This window comes from Puma concolor, chromosome E4 (genome assembly GCF_028749965.1).
Source record: "Puma concolor isolate L17-30 chromosome E4, mPumCon1.1.hap2, whole genome shotgun sequence".
In the NCBI taxonomy this organism is placed as follows: Eukaryota; Metazoa; Chordata; class Mammalia; order Carnivora; family Felidae; genus Puma; species Puma concolor.
The window spans coordinates 37527679-37549318 of NC_141683.1; the positions used below are offsets into that span (position 1 = coordinate 37527679).

General features: G+C 42.3%; 1 protein-coding gene across 6 annotated transcripts in view; it reads left to right on the top strand.

The window, feature by feature from the left end:
• Positions 1-21640, top strand: part of HHAT (hedgehog acyltransferase) — a 319096-nt gene that overhangs the window by 130214 nt on the left and 167242 nt on the right. For all 6 annotated transcript variants that reach the window (XM_086693680.1, XM_086693681.1, XM_025921102.2 and 3 more), the window contains one exon: positions 6486-6636. In XM_086693680.1, the coding sequence (XP_086549806.1) occupies positions 6486-6636 (151 nt within the window). The remainder of the gene's footprint in view (positions 1-6485; positions 6637-21640) is intronic.

Below are 21640 nucleotides of genomic sequence, written 5' to 3' on the forward strand. Positions count from 1 at the left end.
CGATCGGACACGTGGGCTGCTTCCATATCTTGACTATTGTAAATATTACTGCTTAAATATATTGTAGAAAAAATGTGCATGTATCCCTTTGAATGAGTATTTTTGTATTTTCTAGGTAAATACCCAGTAGTGCAGTTGATGGATCATAGGGTAGTTCTATTTTTAATTTTTTGAGGAACCTTCATACTATTTTCCAGAGTGACTGCACCAGTTAGCATTCTACCAACTATGTAAGAGGATTCCCCTCTTTCCACATCTTCTCCAATACCTGCTGTTTCTTATGTTGTTGATTTTAGCCATTCTGACAGGTGTAAAGTGATAGATCATTTTGGTTGTAATTTGCATTTCTCTGATGGTAAGTGATGATGAGCATCTTTTCATGTGTCTGTTGGCCATCTGGATATCTTCTTTGGGGAAATGTCTGTTCATGTTTTCTGCCTATGTTTTAATGGATTATTTGTTTTTTGGGTGTTGAGTTTTATAAGCTCTTTGTGTATTTTGGATACTGACCCTTTATTGGATATGTCATTTGCAAATATCTTCTCCCATTCTGTAGGCTGCGCTTTAGTTTTGTTGATTGTTTCCTTTGCTGTGCTGGAGCTTTTTATTTTGAGGTAGTCCCAGTAGTTTATTTTTGCTTTTGATTCTCTTGTCTCAGGGGACCTATCTAGAAAAAAGTTGCTGTGGCTGATGTCAATGAAGTTATTGGGTTCTCTTCTAGGATTTTTATGGTTTCATATCTCATATTTAGGTTTTCATCCATTTTGAATTTATTTTTGTGTATGGTGTAAGAAAGTAGTTCAGTTTTCCCAACACCATTTATTGAAGGGACATTCTTTTTTATATTGGACATCCTTTCCTTCTTTGTTGAAGACTAATTAACCATATAATTGTGGGTTGATTTCTGGGTGTTCTATTCTGTCCCATTGATGTGTGTGTCTATTTTCGTGCCAATACCATACTGTTTTGATTACTACAGCTTTATAACTTGAAGTCCAGAATTTTGATGCCTCCAGCTTTGCTTTTATTTTTCAAGATTGCTTTCAGAGTCTTTTCTGGTTCCACACAAGTTTTAGGATTGTTGATTCTAGCTCTGTGAAAAATGCTGGTGGTATTTGGTTAGGGATTGCATTAAATGTGTAGATTGCTTTGGGTAATATAGACATTTTAACGATATTTGTTCTTTCAATCCGTGAGCCTAGAATGTCTTTCCATTTTTGATCATCTTCAGATTCTTTTATCAATGCTTTATAGTTTTCAGAGTACAGATCTTTCACTTCTTTGGTTAGTTTTGTTCCTAGGTATCTTATTGTTTTTGGTGCAATTATAAATGGGATCATTTTCTTAATTTCTCTTCTGCTTCATTATTGGTGTATAGAAATGCAACAGCTTTCTGTACATTGATTTTGTATCCTGGGACTTCACTGAATTTGTTTATCAGTTCTAGCCATTTTTTTGGTGGAGTCTTTCAGGGTCTTTGTGTGGAGCATTATGTCATCTGCAAATGGTGAAAGTTTTGTTTCTTCTTTGCCGATTTGGATGCCTTTTCTTTCTTTTTGTTATCTGATTGCTGAAGCTAGGACTTCCAGTACCATGTTGAATAGAAGCAGTAACAGCAGACATCCTTGTCTTGTTCTTGACCTTAGGGGAAAAACTCTCAGTTGTTTCCCATTAAGGATGATGTTGTGGGTTTTTCATAACTGGCCTTTATTATGTTGAAGTATGTTCCTTCTAAACCTACTTTGTTGAGGGTTTTTATCAGGAATGGATGTTGTACTTTGTCAAATGCTTTTTCTTTGTCTACTGAAATCATCATATGGTTCTTACCCTTTCTCATATTGATGTGATGTATCACATTGGTTTGTGAATATTGAACCACTCTTGCAACCTACGAATAAATCCCACTCGATCATGGTGAATGATTTTTTTAAAGTATTGTTGGATTTGGTTGGTAGTATTTTTGTGAAGGATTTTTGCATCTGTGTTCATTGGAGATTTTGGCCTTTAGTTCTCTTTTTTTTTTTTTGTGGTGTCTTTGTGAGGTTTTGGTATCAGGTTAATGAATGAATTTGGAAGTTTTCCTTCCTTTTCTGTTTTTTTGGAATAATTTGAGAAGAATGGGTATTAATTCTTTAAACGTTTGGTAGAATTTGCCTCTGAAGCTATCTGGTCCTGGACTTTTGTTTGTTGGGAGTTTTTAAATTATTGATTGAATGTCTTTGCTAGTAATTGGTTTGTTCAGATCTTCTTGATTAATCTTTATACATCTGATTCTTATCCTAGGTCTTATATAATAAAAGGTTCTTAAAAAACTGTGGTAGAATACTTACTCTGAGATCTGTTTAAAAAATGTAGAATACAGTATTGTTAACTGTAGGCATGAGACATTGTTATAAAGAACTTAATATAAGAAGAAACTTTTACAAAATGTCTAGTTTGCCTGAATCTGCACTGACTTAGTCATGGAGCATTTAAGCAAAATCTAGAGTAGATTAAATATAGACAAGTTAAAAGTGGCTGGGGTTTTTTTCCTTGGAGCAGAAAAGGTTCAGGGATAAAGTCAGGCCATGGATGGAGGTGAGAGCCCAGCATAGGCTGGAGGTTGGAGTGCAGCAGTGAGTCAGGGCACATAAGCTGGTGGGCACAGAAAACAATGCAGAGACAGCATGCTTCTTGAAACAGAGTGAATCTAGAATCAGTGTCTTAAACTGACTATGAGAGTCTTGAGGGCGGGGCTTGACTGTACAAAGACGGTAGCTATGCAGGTGGCCAGTCAACAGAGTCCAGGGGCCTCTTTTCCAGTCTGTGGCAAATTCTCCCCAGTCCTTGGCAGACTTTGGCATAAGACACAGCTTGACCCATTCTCGGTTCATGAAGACTTTTCATTAGGCAGATGCTAAGTTGTTTGAGTCTATAGGGGAATCTAACAGTTTAAGAGGATCCAGTACAGTTTGGACCCTTACCTTTATCCATGGGAAGAACTTCTCACTGGACAAGCTCTTCTTTATTGGGCATGTGCTATTAAAACTCCTGATGTTCCATCATGTGGTCATGGGCTTTGAGCAGTCTGCAGTGTGGTAGAAAATACAGGTAAGTACAAAAACACCTGTAAGGTAATGTGTAATAGCAGTGTTAATGCTACTTCCTCATGCATGATATAGATGAAAGGATGCTAGAATTGAAATTATAGAGTATTTAAATGAAATAGACCATTTAAAAAATCCTAAGTGCTTTTTTTTTAATTTGTTTATTTTTGAGAGAGAGAAAGAGAGAGACAGAGACAGAGCATGAGCAGGGGAGGGGCAGAAAGAGGGAGACACAGAATCCATAAAAGGCTCCAGCCTCTGAGCTGTCCACGCAGAGCCTGACACAGGGCTTGAACCCACGAACCATGAGATCATGACCTGAGCCAAAGTTGGACACTTAACCGTCTAAGCCACCCAGGTGCCCCGAGAATCTGACAGATTTTAATTCCTGTGCCTCATACGTGATAAGTGTACAAAACCCGCATCACATTGAAGGCAGTATTTGGGAAGGAAGTAGCTTGTTCTCCCTGATCTTGCAGCCTGTTAATGGGGAAAAGAAGTTTCTGATGTTTCATATGTAAAAGAGCTCCCAGTGGCTGTAACCTTGCACAGTCTTCCCTGGGTCTTCAAATGCCTTCATTTCTTCAGGCTGATCATTTTCAGTTTTGGAGGCTTTGTGCCCTTTAATTTGTGCCCTGCCTCTTTTAGCTCTGGGAATTTTCTGGCTAGAGTCTGGTGGTTCATTTTAGAGTATTTTATTTATTTATTTTTTTTTTAATTTTTTTTTTTTTTAACGTTTATTTATTTTTGAGACAGAGAGAGACAGAGCATGAACGGGGGAGGGGCAGAGAGAGAGGGAGACACAGAATCAGAAACAGGCTCCAGGCTCTGAGCCATCAGCCCAGAGCCCGACGCGGGGCTCGAACTCACGGACCGGGAGATCGTGACCTGGCTGAAGTCGGACGCTTAACCGACTGCGCCACCCAGGCGCCCCCATTTTAGAGTATTTTAGAGTCCCCTTCATTGCCATCTTGGCCAGTGGAATAGATTTCTTCCCCATTTAGTGTGGTTTTCTGCTCCCACTTTTTAGATGGTATTGCTAGCACATATGTCCCGCTTCTTGATGACTGTGTATATATACACACTTAAGACATATAATTATACACACACACATCAGCTTTTCTTTCTTGACTGCTATCAGACACATCCAAGAATACTACTATTTTATACCCAGCTCTTTCAACACATATGTTTGTAGTCTGGTTTCCAAAGTCTGAGAACCTGTTTGACCACTCCTGATTGGGAAGGAGACAGAGTGATTATTTGGTTCTTTCCTTGTAGGACATGTGGCTTTCAGATTTAAACCACTATTTGCCTTTGCCCAAACTATATATTCAGACTTATGTGTTTCTTCTGGCACAGAATTGCCATTTACAGCCACACACTCCATTGTAGTGACATTCTTTCCAAGATCTTTGTATAATATGGAAAGATCCAAACAATAATATTTTCTGCTAGTACTTCTTTAAAGCTTAGCTATTTCCTTCTGAATATCCCACAGATAATCCTGCTCAGCTGCACCAACCTGCCCTGCAGTATTTCCCACACGCTGGAGAAGGCACTCTTGAGGTTGGACAGCACGTGGCTGCTGGTTTTCTTCTCAAGGGCTTCCACATACACTTTGCCCTCAACCTTCTCCTTGTGAGCACCGCTCTGACAAACCCGCTGCATCTCCTCACCTACGTGCTGAGGCCAGTGTGAATGGGGGCCAGTATCTGGCCCAGATCCATGGTACCCCATCGGGCATAGGGCACAGAGGTCAAAGCGGCCAGACAGGGAGCCAGAGGAGAGGTGGTGGTTGGTAGAGCACCCCGAGCCCCAGCTGCAGAAGCAGGTCATTCCCACTGGGGACAGGCAGAGGCCTGTGTGGACCATAGCATGTGTCTCAGACCTCACATCTTGCCCAGTGTCCACATTCTGTGTTCTTCTCATTCTGGAAAGGTGCAATTTAGGCCAAGAGACCATTGTAGCCTGGGGCTCTCCTGGGGTTTATTTTGTTTTGTTTTGCTTTTTTGTTAATAGCCTTGTTGTGATCTAGTTCACATACCATACAGTTCACCCACTTAAAGTATACAATTCAGTGGCTTTTAGTATATGCACAGATATGTGCAACTATCATCACTGGCAATTTTATAGTATTTTCATCACCTCAAAAAGAAACCCTACCCTGGGTGCCTGGGTGGCTCAGTCGGTTAAGCATCTGACTTCAGCTCAGGTCATGATCTCGCATGCAGTCTGTGAGTTCAAGGCCCGTGTCAGGCTCTGTGCTGACAGTTAAGAGCCTGGAGCCTGCTTCCAATTCTGTTTGTCTGTCTGTCTCTCTCTCTGTCCCTCCCTGCTTGCTCTCTGTCTCTCTCTCAAAAATAATATACATTAAAAAAAAAAAAAAAAAAAAGAAACCCTACCCTTTAGCCACTGCCTCCCCCATAATCCCATCCCCTACCTCTCCAGTGCTGGGGCCAGTAATCAACTTTCTATTTCTGTTACCTTATTCTGAACTTTCTTATGAATGGAATATATGTGGCATTTCATGACTGGCTTATTTCACTTAGCATGGTGTTTCAGGATTCATCCATGTTGTAGTATATATCAGTATTTCATTCCTTTGTAAGGCAACATAATGTTCCATTGTGTGGATTTACCACATTTTGTTTATTCTGTTGATGCATATTTGGGTTGTTTTTATCTTTTGGCTTTTGTGAATAATGCCACTACAAACATTTGGGTATAGGTTTCTGTGTGGGCATCTCTTCTTATTTCTCTAGGGTATGTACCAAAGAGTGGAATTGCTGGGTCATATGATAACTTTAAGTTTAATAATTTCAGGAAATGCCAAGCTGTTTTCCAAAGTGGCTGCACCATTTTGTGTTCTTGCCAGCAGTATGTCACAGTTCCAATTTCCCCACATCTTCACCAACCCTTGTTGATCTGACTTTTTGATTTTAGTCATCCTAGTGGATGCGAACTCATGAAATTTTGGAAAGATTTGGGGAGGATTTTCCCTTACAAATAGTTTTTTTTTAAAAACCATAATGTGTGTGTGTGTGTGTGTGTGTGTGTGTGTGTGTGCACGTATGTATACACACATATATACATATATAATTTAAGTGCATAAGTATATATATAAAATGCTTTTAAGTGTAGTGTCTGTTAAAGCATCAATGCTAAGAGGTCCTGTTGCCCATTACAATAATAAAGGAGTTTTCAATATTTGTTAAGCCAAAATTCTCATTGCTCAAAACCAACGTGGGAAACTTTTTGTAATGTGTGAGGTAAAGAGAAGAGAAGGGAGGGGTGGAGAAGTGGGAACAGACGGTGTGTTTTCAGGAATGGTGCATCTTTCCCAGGAGATTGCTCTACTGCTTACCTGTGTGTCTGATGGGTCCCTCTGTCTTTCAGGAGGACTGGCATTGGCTCAAGTGATCTTCTTCTATCTGAAGTACTTGGTTCTCTTTGGTGTCCCAGCTCTGCTCATGCGCCTGGATGGACTCACACCACCACCCCTCCCTCGCTGTGTGAGCACCATGTTCAGTTTCACCGGGATGTGGAGGTCAGTAGTTTGGTTTATTAAAGCCAAAGCCCCTTGGGGGGTGTCCAGTGGGAGGAGCCATGGCTTGGCGAGCTTCAAAGGGTTTGGGCCACTGTCCATTCTCTGTCCCTCAACTCAGACCACAGTTGGCACTTGGGTTTCTTCATCTGTCTAATAGGATGGCAATCCGTGCTTTCTGAACCACTCAAAAATACTGTCAGGCTATGGAGATAGGTGAAATAATAAAGTTTCTCTCCAAGTTTATGTACAGATGCACAAAGGGTTATGTTTCAATGGTTTCTTAATAGCTTGGGATATGCTACAAGATACTGACCATTTTATTGCTCTCTGTTTTCCTTGAAAATGACCTCTGTATATGTGGGAGTGTCAGTTAAAAAAAAAAAAAAAAACAGACTTAGGAAAATAGCATAGGTCCCTGTTGGCATTTACTAGCTCTCAGATCTGGGACAATTTACTAAATTTCTCTAAGTTTTAGTTCTCTCTTAAATGGTAATAATAATAGTGAGGGTAATAATGCCCACAGTCAAGAGTTGTTTTGAATATTAAATAAGCTAATGCAATTAAGGCATTTGGCACACAGTAGATGTTTACAAATGTTAGCTTTTACCCTTTTATTATTCCTGTACTTGGTGCCCATGGATAGACAGATGTGTTTTGCGAGTTTTCTTACTCTTCTTGATTTTGCCCCATGAACTTATGGTTGGCCGGAGCTTTTGTTCCAAAAGATCCTTCAGCCCCCCTGCTGTTTGTTATTGTTGTTCTCCAGGTGGGCTTGCTTGCTGCTGTGTGTTTCTTAGCACTTCTAGTATGTAACATGTGACAGGGCTTGGTTTTGCAATTGCAAACCTAAGGTACGAAGCTCAGACTGGGGACTTGGGCAATCATGGGAATCAGCACTTTTTAGGCACCTCCATTTCCCTCACCCTAGGCTTGGCCCTGCTCACAGTTTCCATTCTGGCTCATTCACAGGGCGCCTTCAGTCTTTCATCTCTGTAGGCAGAAGAGCCAGGGCCCGGGTAGAGGAAGAGCTCAGTGAATATTACCATATCTGATGTTGCTGTTAAAAACGGGGTAGATAGCCTGCAACATCCTGGTTTTCCATTATAACTGATTATAGATGCTGAGTTTTTTTTAAGCCTCTGTAAATGCATGTTGTTATTGGTTCAGTTTGCTTATTGGGATTAGAAATTTCATGTGGTTATTGCAAGTAATGTTAAGTAATTGCTTTGATTTGCTCTTAATTAGTTCATCAAATATCATAGGTTGCCCAGTTTTAATGACAGGGTTGGAAAATGGTAGAAAAGGGGTTCTCTCTAGCCAGGGGACCATGGAGTAGTTCTTGGTTAAAAGGTGAGCCTGATTGGGAGGCTCTGTTAACTTTTGACCTACGTGAAAGTAATGTACTGAATAAGTGGGTTGGGACCCAGCATGATTTGGGGTCACATCATCAGTGACTGGTGTGCACCTAGCATGATTGCTCTCCCTCTTTGTGAATGCTGCCCTAATGCATTTCTTAGGAAGCATATTCTTCTAAAGAGCTTCTCCAATCTTGATTGGCATATTAAAAAACTCTGAATGGGGCGCCTGGGTGGCTGTCGGTTGAGCGTTCAACTTCGGCTCAGGTCATGATCTCATGGTTTGTGAGTTCAAGTCCTGCATCAGTCTCTGTGCTGACAGCTCAGAGCCTGGAGCCTGCTGCGAATTCTGTGTCTCCTTCTCTCTGTCTGCTCCTACCCCACTCACACTCTGTCTCTCTCTCAAAAATAAATAAACATTAAAAAAAAATTAAAAAAAACAAAACTCTGACTCCTGGGCATGCTGGCTGTAGGCTCCTTGTCCATAAATCTCTGCCCCATTGATTGTCACAAGAAGCAGTTTAGACTGTTGACTCTATTTCACATTCAGAGTAGGCGTCTTCTTGTCCTTTATTATTTCAGTTAATTATTTTTCATTCCCAAACCCTCTGTTGTAAATACACAACAAAGGCAGAGAGAGCTTATCTGCCAAGACCTTTGTCATGTTTGATTAGAACTAAACTCAAATCGTGTAGACTCCATGTTGTTGAAACACTCTCCCCTCCCTCCCAGTTCCAGTTTTAAGACAAACGGGTGAGAGAGTAATACAAGTTACTCTGAGTGGAGGCTCTGGGTGAGCCCCCGGAGTGATGTGGTCCTAGGAGGAAGTGTTTACAAGAGCATGTGATGAAATAACAAACATGGTCTTTCCTGGGAGTGACCTAGACTTTTATCCTGGCTTTTTTCTAGGCATACATAGGTGTGTAGATTTTCCCTTTCACAATTTTTAGTTTGCTGAAGGGTTTTCCAGTTTGCCAGTTATACTTAGAAACACCTCAGCCTTCATTCTTTCCATACAGTAACTGTTCCACATTAAGAAAGGAAGGGAGGTCAACTCTGTACTATAACTCACAGTTTTTTTTTTTTTTTTTTTAACGTTTATTTATTTTTGAGACAGAGCATGAACGGGGGAGGGTCAGAGAGAGAGGGAGACACAGAATCTGAAACAGGCTCCAGGCTCTGAGCTGTCAGCACAGAGCCTGATGTGGGGCTCGAACTCACGGTCCGCGAGATCATGACCTGAGCTGAAGTCGGACGCCCAACCGACTGAGCCACCCAGGCGCCCCTATAACTCACAGTTTAAGGCTCAGAAGAAGTAGTTTCGAATTGAAAAAAGAATGAAAGAGCTTCCCTTTTTGCAGATGTGCCTCTTTCCTTCAAAGGAAGTTTGTCATGTTCGTGTTCAGGCTCTAGTAGCCTAACCCTACAGTGGGCCTGCTCCCCACTCTCTAACCTTTCTCTGTAAAATGCACGTCGAGGGAAAATAAAGTTGTGAATTTGTAGTTTCTGTTTACATCGAATTTTACATTAATATTTCTGGGCCATCTATTGAAGCCTTGCTGCAGACAGGGAATTTCTTCCCCTTCCTGGATATAGGTCTGAGAAGAATTGAGTTATGAACAGATGTGAAAGCTGGTGATGCAGATTATTCTGGGCAGTGGCAGCCACTCATATGGTGACACACGGGGCAGAGTGGATAGGAAGTGGAGGGAAGAGGTTTAAAAACAGGCTGTGCAGAATGTCCAGTGGTTACCTGACCTTCTAGAAAATCCACACTGAATGTGAAGTTTAGAGCTGATGACAAGAGATGAATTTTTAGCCTCCCATTTTAAAGGCCGCTTACACACCTGAAAATCATGCTGACTGATTGCACCATATTTCAGTTCACTTAGCAGTGAAAGAAGACTTGAATCCAGCAGCCTACTGTATCAGAGGAATCTGAGCACTACGTCATAGAACAGATGAAATTGGCCATCAACAGAGAGATAACATTCCTTGACATCCTAGTTAGTTTAAATTGGTCATGAAAAATTGCTATTCACTTAGATGGCCCATACCTGAAAGTTAGGACTCAGTGTTTTTGTTTTTCCTTCTAGTTCCCTTCTTTCATATAATTCCTGCTCAGATATTTGCAGACGTAACAAAACCCTAAGGAGTATGTGTATTCTCACTTGTGACTTTTCTGTGGCCATCTAGACCTGAGAAATTGAGAATTTTCTGCTCAATTTTTAGGTTTCATGTTTTAATTTAGATAGGCTGAGATCTGTAATGAGCATCTTTTGCCAGGAGTCATTAAAGATGACATTGCATGTCTGAGGTTTCAAATTAGAAGTCTGATCATGTCCCCTTGATTTGATTTTTAGCTATGGAAGCAAAGTGTGCAAAGTGATAGAATTTCCCATGGCGGCTGGTGAGTTATGGGTCAATTTCAATTATCTCAGGCATCTCGCACAGCTTGCCCTCTGCCTTTCTTGAATTATGATGCTCTCAGGTCTTCATAGGCAAACTCATGTATCACAGCTTATCCCATAGAAATTTGGGCACTGCTAGACCTTAAGATGTGGGGAGATCTTTGGGCTGGGGCTGGGGAGGTGCCTGAGCCCCTTCTTTTAGTGAGGAATTGATTGCATCAGCTTTTAGGTCAATAGAAGAGTTTAGGTCCCTCGATGGAGATTTGGTTAAGGCCTGTGGTAGATGATGAAAACTAGCTATACAAATTGCTGGCTTTACGGTAGTCCTGCCTTTGAATCATAGCTGGCTTCAAGTTGCAGGACAAGATGGAAGCATGGAGTTGGTGAAATATATATACCATGTGTGTCAGCACTGCTGGACAGGCAGCAGGGGCAGCGCGAACACAAAGGGGGAAGGATGGAACAGGTGCTGTTAATAAGAGGTCACTTTGTTTTGGAGGCAGCCTGCTAACCAAGGGCTTGCTGCTTACTAGCTCTGTGACTTGGGCAAATAATGAAAATGCCCCGGGCTAGCTTTTCGTTTCTAAAACGGACATAATAATAGTACTTGCCGCATGGGGGGGGGGGGGGGGATGTGACAGTTGGCTGAGCCTAGTGCTTAGTAGTTCCTTGGAAAGTGGTAGCTTCTTTGTGTTTTTTGTTTTTTGTTTTTTTGTGCTTGAAAATCTAGCAAAGCCAGAGGTGACAGAGAAATCTGCCTGTGGGTAAGCCGGGTTGGGGAAGCAGTGGGCAATGACGGGACTGGCTGAGGAAAGGCTCCAGTCCAGCTCTGAGCCTGAGATGTCAGCTAATATGGTGACTGACACATAGTAGTCACTCAACAAACAGGTATTTCCTGAGTGAAAGATGCATGATCTCCCCTGCCCCCACACCCTTGAAGAAGAGATCAAAGAAAAATTGGCTTACATGTGAAGTGTGGGTCTAACAATTTACTTCCAGTAGTTAACCTACCATTCAAACTGCATTTCTGGCCACAGAAAATGCCATCTTTGGCCATATTATCCATTTCCTCTGTTATACCGAGGCTCTTTCTGGGCCCATCTTTTGACACCATGCATTCTAGGTTCTTTAACTTTTCTTTAAAATGTGAATGTTTCAATCTTTTCTCTATTGAATGACTTTCCATTAGAATCCAAGAGGGAATTTATATTTCTTTAATGGGTCTGGCAAAAAACGGGGGTGAGTAAAGGAAACATTTCTTCTATTTTTCTTCATTAGAGGCTAAAAACCAACCAACCGCCGCCACCACCACCAAACAAAACAAAACAAAAATTTAAAGGACCTTCATTGTTTTAGGAACAGGAGAATAAGGTAGAGGCTGTCCACTCTTCTTAAAAAATTTTTTTAACGTTTATTTTTGAGAGAGAGAGAGAGAGACCATGAACAGGGGAGGGGCAGAGAGAGAGAGGGAGACACAGAATCCAAAGCAGGCTGCAGGCTCTGAGCTGTCAGCACAGAGCCCAAAGTGGGGTTTGAACCCATGAACTGCAAGATTATGACCTGAGCCGAAGTCAGATGCTTAACCGACTAAGCCACCTAGGTGCCCCCCAGCTGTCCTCTGTTCTCAATGGGCAGGGAAGGAGTGAAACCCTGATCATGCACAATCAGTGATGCTTGTGTAAAAGGAAGCAATAAGGCTAACCTTTGGAGCCTCCTGAAGAAACTAACAGGGCTACGTAGGTGTCATCTGGAATGGGAAAATTATGTCCAAGGGGATTTTGAATAACCGAACCCACAGATTTTCTTTCTTTCTTTTTTTTAAATAAGTGTATTCTTTTTAAAAAAAAATACTTATTTTTGAGAGAGAGAGAGAGAGAGAGAGCAAGCAGGGGAGGGGCAGAGAGAGAGAGAGGGACAGAGGATCCCAAATAGGCTCTGCACTGACAGAAGAGAGCCTGATGCAGAGCTCGAACTCATGAACCGTGAGATTATGACCTGAGCCGAAGTCAGATGCTTAAGCGACTGAGGTTCATTTGTCTGATGTGAATATAGTGATTCCAGCTTTTTCTTTAAAAAAAATTTTTTTTAATGTTTATTTTTGAGAGAGAGAGAGAGAGAAAGTGTGTGAGCAAGTGGGGGAGGGGCAGAGAGTGAGGGAGACAGAGAATCTGAAGCAAGCTTCAGGCTCTGAGCTGTCTGACATGGGGCTCGAACTCACAAACTGCAAGATCAGGACCTGAGCTGAAGTTGGAGGCTTAACTGACTGAGCCAGCTAGGTGCCCTGACTCTGACTTTCTTTTGGTATGTTTTTATCTTTTTATTTTTAATATTATAATTCAAATGAGGTTTTTGTAGACAGCATAGAGCTAGATTTTGCTTTTTTATCCAAATTGCCAATCTTTGACATTGGGTGTTTAGACCATTTAGAGTTAATGTAATTATTGGTATTGGTTGCATTTAAAGCTACCATCTCGATAGTTATGTTTTTTTAAAAAAAATTTTAAACATTTATTCATTTTTTGAGAGACAGAGATAGAGTGTGAGTGGGGGAGGGATAGAGAGAGAGGGAGACACAGAATCTGAAGCAGGCTCCAGGCTCAGAGCCTGTCGGTATAGAGCCCGATGCAGGGCTCGAACTCAGGGACTATGAGATCATGAGCAGAAGTCGGACACTTAACCAACTGAGCCACCCAGGCGCCTTGAGAGTTGTGCTTTTTAATCTCATTTTTTTAAACGCCTTCATACTTATCTATCTATCTATCCATGCATCCATCTATTGTGGTAACATATACATAATATAAAGTTTACCATTTTAACCATTTTTAAGTATACAGTTTAGTGACATTAAGTACATTTACATTATTCTGCAATCACCACCACCATCCATCTCTAGAACTTTATCACTTTTTCCAACAGAAAATCCATACCCATTAAGTAATAACTCCTCATTCCCCTCCTCTCCCCAGCCCATTTCTGGTACTATTAATTTCTTTGTGTGGATCTAAATATTCCATTTGGCATTATGCTCCCTCCTACCTGAAGAACTTCCTTAGCCTTCTGGTCTACTGGCTGAACTTTTACTTCTTTTTTTCTGAAAATGTCTTTATTTTGCATCTTTACTGGATATAGAATTATATGTTGACTGTTCCCCCCCCCCCCCCCCCCCCCCCAGTATCTTAAAGATGTCTCTCCATTATCTCTGGCTTGCATAGTTTCTGACAAGAAGCCTGATGTAACTCCTCTCTATGTTATGCTTTTTCTTTCCTTTGGCTGCTTTCAAGATTTTCTCTTTATCTTCAGTGTCAGAAGTTTGACTGTGATGTGCTTAGGTGTATTTTTCTTTGTATTTACTTTGTTTGGAGTTCTCTGAGGGTCTCGGATCTTTGGTTTATTATCTCATTAATTTTGGAAAATTCGTGGACATCATCTCTTCAAATAGTTCTTTCCTACCGTTCTCTTTTCCTTCTGGGACTCCAGTGACACATGTGTCAGACTGTCTGATGTTATCCCACAGCTCTTTGATGCTTGGTTCTGGTTTTTGCCCCACCCCACCCTGCCCACCAAATCTTTTTCCCCCCCTTTGTGTTTCAATTTGGATACTTTCTGTTGGCTTATCTTTAAGTTCATTGCTCCTTTTTTCTGTCATGTCTAGTCTTCTCTTTAGATCCCAACCTAAAGTAGTAAAGGAAAATGAGGATTGACATTGGAGTTGGTTCCCACAGAGGTCATGTCGTGGTGACCTTGACAACAGCAGTCTCAGTGAAGTGGTGGGGGCAAAACCCCCATTAAATTGGGCTCAGAGGAGAGTGGGTCTGATCTGATCCCAGGAATGTGGTCTAATGAGGGGAAGCTGGTCCACATGGTGTGGTTAGGGCTCAGACTTCCTCTCTTCCTGATGTGGCCTCACCTCAGTTCTTCTTGACTAGGCACACCCCTTTAAGTCTCAGCCATGCCCCAGCCAGGCTGTGCACTACTCTTTGCAATGGGCTCACTTGCCATTCATCACAGGTATCCCTAAACCACCTAAACCAGGTTTACTGGCCCATATCTTACTACCTTCAATACAGGAACTTCTGGGACTCTTCTTGCCGTAAGACTGCTGAAGGAGACTCAGCAGTGCCAGCAAGGCTCTTTCCTTCACTCTGCCTAATGTAGAGAGCATCCTGTAGAGGTGGTCTCTCAGCTCCAACCAGAAAGGAAAGCCAGAGCTTCTCTGCTTGGGTTTTTACCTCCACCTGTATAATAACCTTCCCTTTTAGGACATGTTTCTGAGGTCTTCTATCCTCTTCCATGTCTTCCCACAGTTCACTGTGTCACAAGAGGTAGGTTTTCTACTTTCTCCTCCTATCTTCTCTTCTGACATATTCTTCTCTAGGGCAGATAGCTTTATGGCCCAACTCTTGTAGGTAGAGGGGGCTATTCTTTCTCTAATACAGAGAAAAATACTCTAAGATCTGATTCACTTAGATATAGTTCTGAATTTGTGAGTGCTTGGACAAGGAACTAGGGATTGCTGGGAGCGGAATACATTGTTTTAGTTTTTAAAAATTCCCTGTTTGAATTAATTTAGTCTTATAACAGTATAGTTGAGTAAGGATTTAGGTGTTACCATCACTGTCTGAGACCCAGAGTGGTAAGTCAGGTGTCCAAGATCATGTAGGTAGCACATTCTTGCTGTATTAAAATCTAAACCCTAATCATTTTAGTAAGAAAGGTTTAGATGCATAAATGCATGTGCTTATAGAGGAGTATGTGAAAATTCATGCAGTTAGCACCACGAGTGAGTAGATTTCCTTTTCCTATTACACCAAGCAGAAAGGCAAAAACGTTTGGTGTCATCACTTTGTAAATCCTGAGATTTTAGTCTGCTATAGCTACAGGTTCAAAACCCGGCACCTTAATTTTGATCCACCTGACTGTAGTAGACATTCAAAGGCTTTTCTCTAGAAATGCTAACAAAAGGTTCTGATATGGTCCAACTGCTTACCTGCTGAACAAGATGGATACTCTGTCTTCTATTAAGTACTGTGAACTATAGTTAGCTTTCAGGGTAAAAATTAAGACTAATTCTCTGCCTGTCATGCTTGAAAATAGTGTTTTATCCTTAAGTATGACATGCAAACCTGGTTCCAACCTACTATTTCAAGTTCTTATCACTCACCTTATATTACAGCAGTACGGGACTAGTCTTTGTTCCTTGGTCTAGCCCACCCGGTTCACCCACAGACTCCCATGACCTTGGTGCTGGCCTCCTGGTGCTGTAGAGCTCACAGTGCTCCTCCTCCTTCTTCCAGACAAGACGCTGCTCACTCTACAGTTCAGTGCCAGCTTCAGTGTTGCTTTTCTGTTGAGCTGTGCTCCTCTCCCACCCAGCAGGGGATTGCGCATTCCTCTGCTCTGTGGTACTTTGTGTGAAGTTCATGTATCATAACACATATTTATACTTGTTAATACAGTCATTGTGTCTAGCTTATGGGGAATGGAGACTACCATTCCTTACTTACTTTTTATATGGTATTTTACTTTAATATAGGAAATGCCTGTATTTAGCAAGAGCCGTGCCTTAGATCCTTGCTATTCCAATTATGGTCTGAGGAACTGCAGCGTCAGACTCTCCTGGGAGCTTGTTAGAAATGCAGGATCCTGGGTCCCACCTCAAGACCTACTGAATCAGAATCCACTTTTTAACAAGATCTCCTGGGGACATTGTATATGCATTAAAATTTAGGAGGCACTGGACTGGGCTAGGTGAATCCTAAGGACTCCTCCTCCCTGATTTGCCATGACTCTAGGCTACCTGAATAATGGCCATGAGTGGCTGTAAGTATGTCTGAGTATTCACATGGGTCACAGGGAGTGGGTCCTAGGAGAACTTCAGCGGGAGCTTTTAGTGATGTCCCTAGGGGATGGGGCCACAGAGGGACAGAGGTAGGATGAGCTCAACCAGTCGAAGTATAGAGGGGCCTGGAGGGTGGTTTTTTGATAAAGAACAAGCAATTTGATAAGGTAGACTTTAGAGGCATACAAACCAGATGGAGAGGCCACTGGTCTGTAGTCACAAAAACCTAGGAAAAATGAATCTCCCACCCCACCACCATTTGTTGTCCCCAGAAGACACTTGTTCTCCAACTTGTTTTCCTACATGTGGGCTTCTCCCCTTCTCTGCCCTCTTCCTTCTGTTCCCCTAGAGTTGCTCCTTGTGTGTGAGAAGCCCAAAGATAAGGGACTCTGCCGAGTTAGGAAGGAATGCCCAACCTCTCCTGGGAGCTGACTGTGACCTGCAGATAACCTTCTTGGATTAACAGAGGGCTGCCCCATTGCAGGGAGGTAGTTCCCAGTGAGACTATTTACATGGGAGACTCAGCCCACCAGACTTCAGGAAAGCAGCGCCTGTGACCTTCCTGTTGAAGCGGAGATGATAGATATAGGTAGTCATTACATTTGTGGGAAATGTTGCTAGCTGCAGTATATTGCTAGAAGATTTGCTAAGAAGTTAATTAAGATATACAATGCAGGTAGCCTATAAGTGCCAGTTGGGTTCTGATTAGTGAGTGAGCGAGCGAGTGGCACTAAGGCGAGGCTGCTTCCTGTGTTATTACGGCCCTGGTTCTTTAGCTGGGAGTGGGGAGCAGGGCTGTATCAGGGGACTGAGGTAAGTGGGCTCACAGAGGCTTGGTAGTGGCAGTAGCCCAAGTCCTCTTATGACACATTGCCATCATGATGTAAATTTGCATGTAATAATATTACTTGTCTAGTTGGCAACGGACAACGGACATAATTGGTGGCAGTAATTGTCATAGCAGTATATTTCACAGACTACTTTTTCTTGTTGCAGGAGGGGTTAGGTGCCCTTCTTGCAGTCTGCCAGTTTACTGTAAAACCTGAGGGCTAAAATTTTAGGTTCCTCACAATTTCTCAAGTGAGTTTTTACAACAGAGTGAGATGCATGTATTTGAGACAGGGTGTATTTCCTTTAAATAGTTGTGTGGTCACACAGTCCCATGAGACTGGCCCATAGAGAAATCGGAGGGGCTGGTTTTGTATGTTCTGTTTTCTGTGTTTCATTTCCTATTTGACAGCAATATTGTCTGGCAGAATTTTGCCTTTGACTCAATATCATTAGCAACTAAAATGTGGTCTGTGTGCTTTTCTTCCTCAAGGTCGTTGGTCACTCAAGTCCTGTCAGTAAAGCCAAGAAATTGCCAGCACCTCTCCTGGGTTTGAGTGGAGACCTTAACTTGAGTTACCTTTGGGGTTTGGCTGTGATCCTTGTCTCCAGGAATGGCAAAAGAGGAGGGTTAGGGCTGGCTCTTGGAATCTGGGAAAATCCTAAGTGTCCTGAGGATCTCCCAGCTGAAGAGTCAGAGGAGACGGGAGGGTGTGAGATGAAGTGAGGAGAGAAATTCTCTCCCATCTATCAAAGCACTTTCTAATGGAGCCTTGGCACAAGGGACCCAGCACTGTTCCAGCACGACGCCGAGTAAGTACAGGAGCTGTCCTCAAGAATCCACACATGTAGGAGTTTCTCATCTATGCAACTCAAACATGCTGTTCCAAAATCAGATGTTTTCTGGGTATTGGGAATGGTTGTCCAGAGCCCTTCTCTCCATAATGAGAGACCAGCATTTGTGAGAGGATTATCAGGGTGGGGGCGGTCTCTGTGCCAAGCCACCTGGCCCACCGGGGCTTAAAGCCATGACTGATGGCTCTGTGCTCTGACGGCTGAGCAGTTGGTAGAGGTGCCCAGCAGCAGGCATAGTGAAAAAGTATATCTGCTTTTCCAGTGCAAGTTTTATCAGCATCTCACTGAGCAGAGTGTTTTAAAGTATGACCTTCCCCCAAACTACTCTGCATCTTCATGTTTGATTCTCAGATGGTTTAGGTTCCACTTACGGACTATTTAAATAAATTATAAACACCACCTTGATAGATTACATATAAAAGTCCAAATTCTGTTTGTTCAGTGAGTATTTATTGAGCACCTACTATGTGCCAGCCACCAATTTATGGATGCAGAGCCGAACGAGGAGTCTCTGTCTCAGGGATTTAATGCTCGCAAGTAGTGTATTCCAGGACAGGCATGACCATCACTGAGCCTGTATAGCACTTCAGCATTCATACACGTTTCTACATCTGTTGTCTCATTTGTTCAGTGCGTTAGTCAGGGAGGGTGTTAATTTTACTGTCTCCATTTTATTGGTGAGGAAAATAAAAGCCCAGAAAGGTTAAATGATTTGGTCAAAGAGATTCGTGGTAGAGCTGGGATAACACCATGTAATCTCTTAATAACATTGCTTAATATACCCAATATTTGCTTTATTTTTTTAAGCATTTTACAGGTAATTAGGTTTAAACTGTCATGTCTCTAAAGTTATAAATATTGTAGAGTCAGTGGACACTACGAAAAATAAATTTAATTATACTAACTCCTTGAAAATAAAGAGAAATGGGAAATAAAGAGAAATGAGAAATAAGTTGTTTTTTTTTTCAAATAGAAGTAGGTGACCATTGACATAAAGTTGTTGGAGAAAATAGAGCAACATTTTATAGCAATTTATTTAAAAACTAAGAGAATACAATAGTACAGAGAATAGAGTGTGAGCTTTGGAATCCAACAGATCTGGGGTCACTTTCTTTACTTTTTTTAGATCTTTGACCATGGTCAAATTGCTTAATAAGCTTCAAGTCTCAATTTCTCTGTTAATGGGCTAATGATGCCTACCTGCTGGGGTGAGGTGAGAATTTGGTTTTTTCTTTATAGGTAAATAAGGTTCATGTTCTGGTTGTTACTGAATCATGCAGGTGTTAATTATGTGTGTGTTTAGGATGAGCTGACTTGAAATGTAAGCTGTGCAGCATGTTAGAAGTTCATCTGGTGCACAGTGAGGTGCAGCCACCTGCCATGAGTGCTGACACCTAGTGAATGAGGACCTGGGAGAGACCTGGCCTGTGTATTACAGATCCCACGGACAGAACACAAGCTCAAGAGTCAAAATTGAGCACCAAGTCAAAAGTTGCCTAGGCAAACACTCTGACCGGCAGCTGTTGATTTGTGATACAGCTGCTTCTCACACAGGCAACTCTCTGGAGCTTACTGCAGGGGACCAACACCAGGAATTTTAGTTATCAAAGGTTAATGATGGTGCTAGCCGTTCTGCAGTAGCCATATCGAGAGACAGGAAATATGATGGTACTTGGCACCCCCATTCCTCTCCATTTGGACTGCATTGGAATCCCTGCCCCTCGGTAGCCTGTACCATTTCACATGTACTGTCTACCCTCAGAAACTTACTAACTGTCCATCTGGCTTCAGCTTCAGAGCTCGCGGGCACACCTTTTCTGTCTCATCCAGCCTCTACTTCCTTTAGTCCCAGCTGACCCTGAACTGTTTCTCTTACTTGTCTGTTATAGACACTCTTTAGGCCAGAATTCCCACCTCATTCCTTATGTTCCTGGATACCCTCTTGTGTGACTTGTCTCTCAGGAATGTACTCGTCCACACCTCTGCTTTAGAAGTTCTGGCTTTCCCACCATCTTTTCATTCATTGATCCACCAAGTATTTGCTGAGGGCCTGCTATATGTCAGAAAGTGTGCTTGGTGCTAGGGACAGAGTAGTGAACAAAACTAGCAAAAGCATGCACAGTCACAGAGTCTACTTTCCAGTGGTGTGCTAGGACCTAATACATGAAAGAGCAAGACAGAGCCAGGTGGGGGGGGGGCGGATCTGGAGTCTGGGGGGCAAGGTTGCAGTCAGTGAAATTTGTTGTGAGCACTGAATTAGCAAAGACTGAACCATTGCTCCTAAGGGAGAAATAGGGTTAGGTTCCTGTGAGCTTTTAATCACAACATTTGACAGCCAGTCAATACATAACCTTGTTTTAATGTGTGTTTCTGTTTAAAGACACTTGATATATATTGTTGATTCATTAACATTGAACTCCTGGCTAACAGCTCTATAACTTATGCCTGAGTGAATCTGATTTAACATACATCTTTTCTCCATAAAGCATATCATAGCCTTCTTGTGCTTAGGAACACTAGACACATTGCAGCCCTGTACTCGGAGGCCATTTCAAACAGTGAACTCACCAGCAAGAAGCACAGAAATGCAAAAACCATGGCCCTAGACAGATTGCAAAAATGACCACTGTTTACCATTTGAGCTGAAATAAGATGTCAGTGTCCTCTTGTTCTACCTCAGCTGAGCATGTGGCGTGGGGTGACTCACACTACTTGCCACTCTGAGCTTGTCTGAGAACAACTGCAGAAATGCCTCAAATATTTATTTTGGGGTTATAAATTTCAGTAAGTAGGCAAATTTACAAATATGTAATCAGCAAGTTATGGGACCAACTGTAAATGGAGTGATGAGGGTAGGCCTCAGTGAGAAGGTGACATTTGATGAAGAGTTGGAGGAGAGGATGTGAGTCATGTGGGTGCCTGGAGAAGGGTTCCGGGAAGAAGGTGCAGCCAGTGCAAAGGTCCTGGGCCAGAAGTGTGCCTGAAGTGTGCAAGGAATAGTAAGGATGCCAGTGTGGCTGCAGTAGAGTGTGGAGTGATCAGAGGAGAGTGGTGGGAGGCGGAAGTGGGAGGGATGGCAGGTCAGGTAAGGCTTTGTAAGCCATTGCACATTCTTTTTTTAAATGTTTGTTTATTTTGAGAAAGAGCATGTGTGCATGTGAGTGGGGGAGGGTCAGAGAGAGAGGGAGTGAGCGAATCTTGAGCAGGTTCCATGCTCAGCTCAGAGCCCGACACGGGGCTTAATCTCATGAACTGTGAGATCATGACCTGAGTCAGAATCAAGAGTCAGATGCTCAACTGATTTAGCCACCCAGGCGTCCCAGGAAATATAGTTAGCCAACTGACCCAGTGGTGTAATTCAGTCTGAGTCAGAAGGCCTGAGAAGTAGGAAGCTGATGGTGTAAGTCCCAGTCCAAAGGCCCAAGAATTGAGAGACTGTTGTCTGAGGGCAAGAGAAGATGGGTGTACCAGTTCAAGCAGAGCAGAGGTGCCCTTCCTCTGCCTTTTTGTTCTAATCAGGCCATCAGTGGACTGGATGGTGCCTACCTCACGTTGGTGAGGGCCATCTTCTTCACTCACTTTAGCAATTTAAATGCTGATCTCTTCCGGAAGCACCTTTACAGGCACACCCAGAAATAATGTTTTTCTAGCTTTCTGGGCATCTCCTAAAGCCAGTCAAATTGACACACAAAACCACTATATTTAATATTCACAAA